The following is a 3575-nucleotide window of genomic DNA, read 5'->3' as shown; positions in this document are numbered from 1 at the left end:
ATTCTAGGAAGAGGCAAGTTCCTAACTCCTGAGCCTCAGCCCAAAGGCCATCTCATTTTACTCTCTTAGTCTTTACCCTGGACCAAACGATCCTGGGCAGTACTGGGCTCTGGTTTCTGGTGCTTGAGATTAGGGCAGCACCTGCAGTATCCCTGAGGGTCTGGGCTTCTTCCCTATCATGTTTGCCCAGTTGCCCTAGTGACTGTGTGACCCTTCTCCCCGCCCTCCACTGCCCGCTGTGGCTGCCTGCACCCACCATATAAATAGAGGCGAGGAGCAGCTGGGCTCTCTTGGCAGTCACCATGAGGGCGCTGCTCCTGCTCTGCTGCTGCGTGGCCTCGCTGCTGCTCTCAGGACAAGCAGGTATGCGCCCTGCACAAATGGCTCCTGCTAGACCCCTGGCGGTCCCAAGTTTTTATTGGAGTAGGGGGCTAGGGCTGACGGCAGGACTTTGCTTCTTGTTGGTATCACTGCCCTCTCACAGGGGCCTGGGACACAGAGGATGAGATGCTAGAGAGAACTGGGGGCTCGTGAGGGGCTCTAAGAAGAAATGAGAGCAGATGGTTCTGAGGTCTGGGCCAGGTTTAGAGAAAGGAGTCTGGCTGGAACATGCTGGAAAAGAGGACCCTCCAAGTCAAGCCTAGAGGGATCTCTGAGATGAATAAAAACAACATAATTTTAGAATGGAGGTTCTGAGTTACTCTCTTGGTAGGGGATAGGACAGAGGACTCTGTTCTAGCTGGTGATCTTAGGTTTGCATGTCCACGGACAGAGTGGGACACTGTAGGCAAAGCTGGGAATCATTTTTATGAACAGCGGGGCAGGACGAGTCAGGATAGGGTTGGATTGAACATAAAGCTGAGAACTGGTGATTGTGTTGGAAGCAACTTGACAGAATGCAGAGAGAAATGGGAGGAAGCCTGCATGAGTTGTAGGGTCTTTCAAGAAGGGGGCTCGGCTCTGCACACCGTGGCTTTCCTTTGACATCTCAGCACTTTGTGTGACAGAGGCGGTGGCTTGGGTTGCAGCATGGGGGCTATTTATAGGCTGTGGAGGGGACACCCGATCATTTTGCCACTTGTCTTCTTCTTTAGACTCCCAAGGCTGGCTTCCCCTTGGGGATTCTTTGGGGGAGGTGCCCTAAGAATCTAGGACTGTGCAGCTTGTCTCTGGGACTAGCACTTGGTCTTTGCACATGAGATCGTGAGGTTTGTGGGTCTGCCCTTAGGTTTTTAAGGTTCTCTCTCATGAGACTCTGGAGCTACAGAGGTACAGTCCTAGCGAGAGGACAGGCAGCAGGATGAACAAAAGACGTTCTGTGAGGGTGGAAGAGATAAGGCTGGGGGCCTCTGGGCTATTGAACTTGCTTCTGGGCCCTGCCCTTGTCTGCCCTTGAGTTAATTTGGTCTGTGGGGCTCTGGTGGCTGGAGTGGTGAGTATTCCGAGCGGCTGTCAGGTGGCTAAGTATGGAAACAGTCCTGTAATTGGATCCTGAGCCTGAAGCCACTGCCACCCTCTCCCCTTTCCCCTTCCCAGCTGCCACCTTGAAGCTTCCACACAGCAGAGTCCCAGGAATTTCTGTCCTTTTAGGGGCATCTTTTATATTCTCTCTTCGTATAGAGGGAACTGGATATCCAGAATATTCCAAAATCTCTGCTCAGAGCCCTCGCTATGGGGAAAAGGGGCACGTGCTTTGTGTGAACATTTCTCCAGGCTGTTACTTTCCTGCACCCAGCAGTGTGAGCATGCCTGCTCCTGCGGGTCCATTAGTGTGCAAATTCCCCTGCCTGCTCCTTCCAGCCGAGTGACCATTACTCTGCCCAGAAGGAGATTCATACTGTAAGGTGGCTGCTGCTTGAACGTAGTGGGAGGTTCCAAGACACCAGATTATTTCCCTGTACCCTTACGACAGCAGTCTTTCCTAGTGGTGGATTTTCCCCCAGAAGGTGCCATCCTGGTCAAAGATCACATCTTTGTACCTGAACTCCTCTCCCCACTCCTCCTGTCATTTACCCCCATTTTGCTCTGCCCTGGGCTGGAAGAAGCAGATGTCTTTCTTCTCTAGCCCTACCCCAGCTTCCAAGGATAGGAATCCTGGAACTCGCCTGTTTTTTTTTTTTTTATCTCCTCCACATTGCTCCTGCATTTCCTCTAGGCTGGGTAGTTGACTCTTCTTCCTGTTAGGAGACCCAGCACCCTGCTTCCCTAGCTATGAGTCACAAGTACCTACACCAGGACTTGGAGCAGCCATGGGCTCCTGTCACCAGATACCTTGTCCTGTTGCCCTGAGTTCTTTACAATGACCTGAGTGCTTCCTGGGGTCTGCACCTGGCAGGGAGGTAGGTCTCATCAAGAACCCTAGAGATGACTTATTCCATGTGTTCTTTGGACAGTGAAGGAGAGGACAACCCAGAGAAGTGAGGGGACCTTTCCGGGCAGTGACAGGGGCACACGTGCCAGTTATCACTCCTCTGGGGAGCTGTGTTCCTCCTCTGACAGCGCCTGTGCGCACACGTGGAAAGGGGCACAGATGAGGCCACCCGGGAAGTTCCTGAGAATGTTGCTTTGAATTCTTTGACTCCCTGGAGGGTTGAGCAGTAGGTGATGCTAAGACAGCATTTGTTAGGGGTGAAGCCATTGGTGTGTATTGTGAAAGGCCGATTCATGACACCTTTGCTTCCTGCTCTGTGATGAGGGATCTGGGATTTTTGTGTCCATTCATCGCCCCCATACCCATCTCAGCCCTGGTTTGCAGATTTCTGACTCCTCTCTGGCCCCCCTCTGCCATCCCGAGGGGTTGGTTATGCTGGGAGCTCCTGTCTATAGGCCTAGGACAACGTGTCCATGTCACTCCTATACGGCTGGTATACCCAAAGAGAACTTCCCTTCCATCTCCTCCACAGGGCAGTTCAGCTGCTGCTGTCTTCTGTAGGGAGGCTAAGAGGACTGAATTCAGAGTTCTTGGGGAGAGAACTGACCCCAGAAACCTTTCTAGCTCCCAAAGTGATGTCCCCTGATACTAGCTATGACAGGCCCAAGTGCACTGTGCCTCCCATTTTGCACATGGAGTCTGTGAAGTGCTATGCCAGGATGTGCTTACGGGTTCGTCTGTTTGGAACAGTGATTCCTTTCCTACTATCACGGGGAACCACAGTTTGGGAAATTCTGTTTCTGCCCCATATATGAGACAGCTAGTTCTCGGTTGGCCAGAACCGGGAGTCAGGTCTTTCCCTGTGCTTTTGTCCTCTTACCTCCTGAGGGAGGCGAAGAGGAGGCCAGTTGCAACCAGCTGGCCATTTGGTGCCTGCTTGTGAGTGTAGGCTGAGAAGGCCCCAACTCCTATGGACACAAAGGAGACAAGGTGGCTGCTTCTGCTGCTGGCTTGGCCTGGGAGACTAGGCTGGGTGCTATGCTTCCTGGTGGGAATGAAGGTGACATCTGGGAGAGTGTGCTGCACACAGCGGGGGATGGGCACATTCTCTATTCCAACCTGGGAGAGTGTGCTGCACACAGCGGGGGATGGGCACATTCTCTATTCCAACCTGGGAGAGTGTGCTGCACACAGCGGGGGATGG

General features: G+C 52.9%; 1 protein-coding gene across 1 annotated transcript in view; it reads left to right on the top strand.

Annotated features, from left to right (window-relative positions):
• The first annotated feature begins 302 nt into the window (after positions 1-302).
• Positions 303-3575, top strand: part of Srl (sarcalumenin) — a 44448-nt gene continuing 41175 nt past the window's right edge. Inside the window, exon 1 of the mRNA XM_026780697.1 lies at positions 303-363. Within this exon, the coding sequence (XP_026636498.1) occupies positions 303-363 (61 nt within the window). The remainder of the gene's footprint in view (positions 364-3575) is intronic.

Source organism: Microtus ochrogaster, chromosome 7 (assembly GCF_000317375.1).
Source record: "Microtus ochrogaster isolate Prairie Vole_2 chromosome 7, MicOch1.0, whole genome shotgun sequence".
Classification (NCBI taxonomy): Eukaryota; Metazoa; Chordata; class Mammalia; order Rodentia; family Cricetidae; genus Microtus; species Microtus ochrogaster.
Note: the sequence above shows the minus strand (reverse complement) of the source record. Positions and strands in the feature narration are given on the sequence as shown.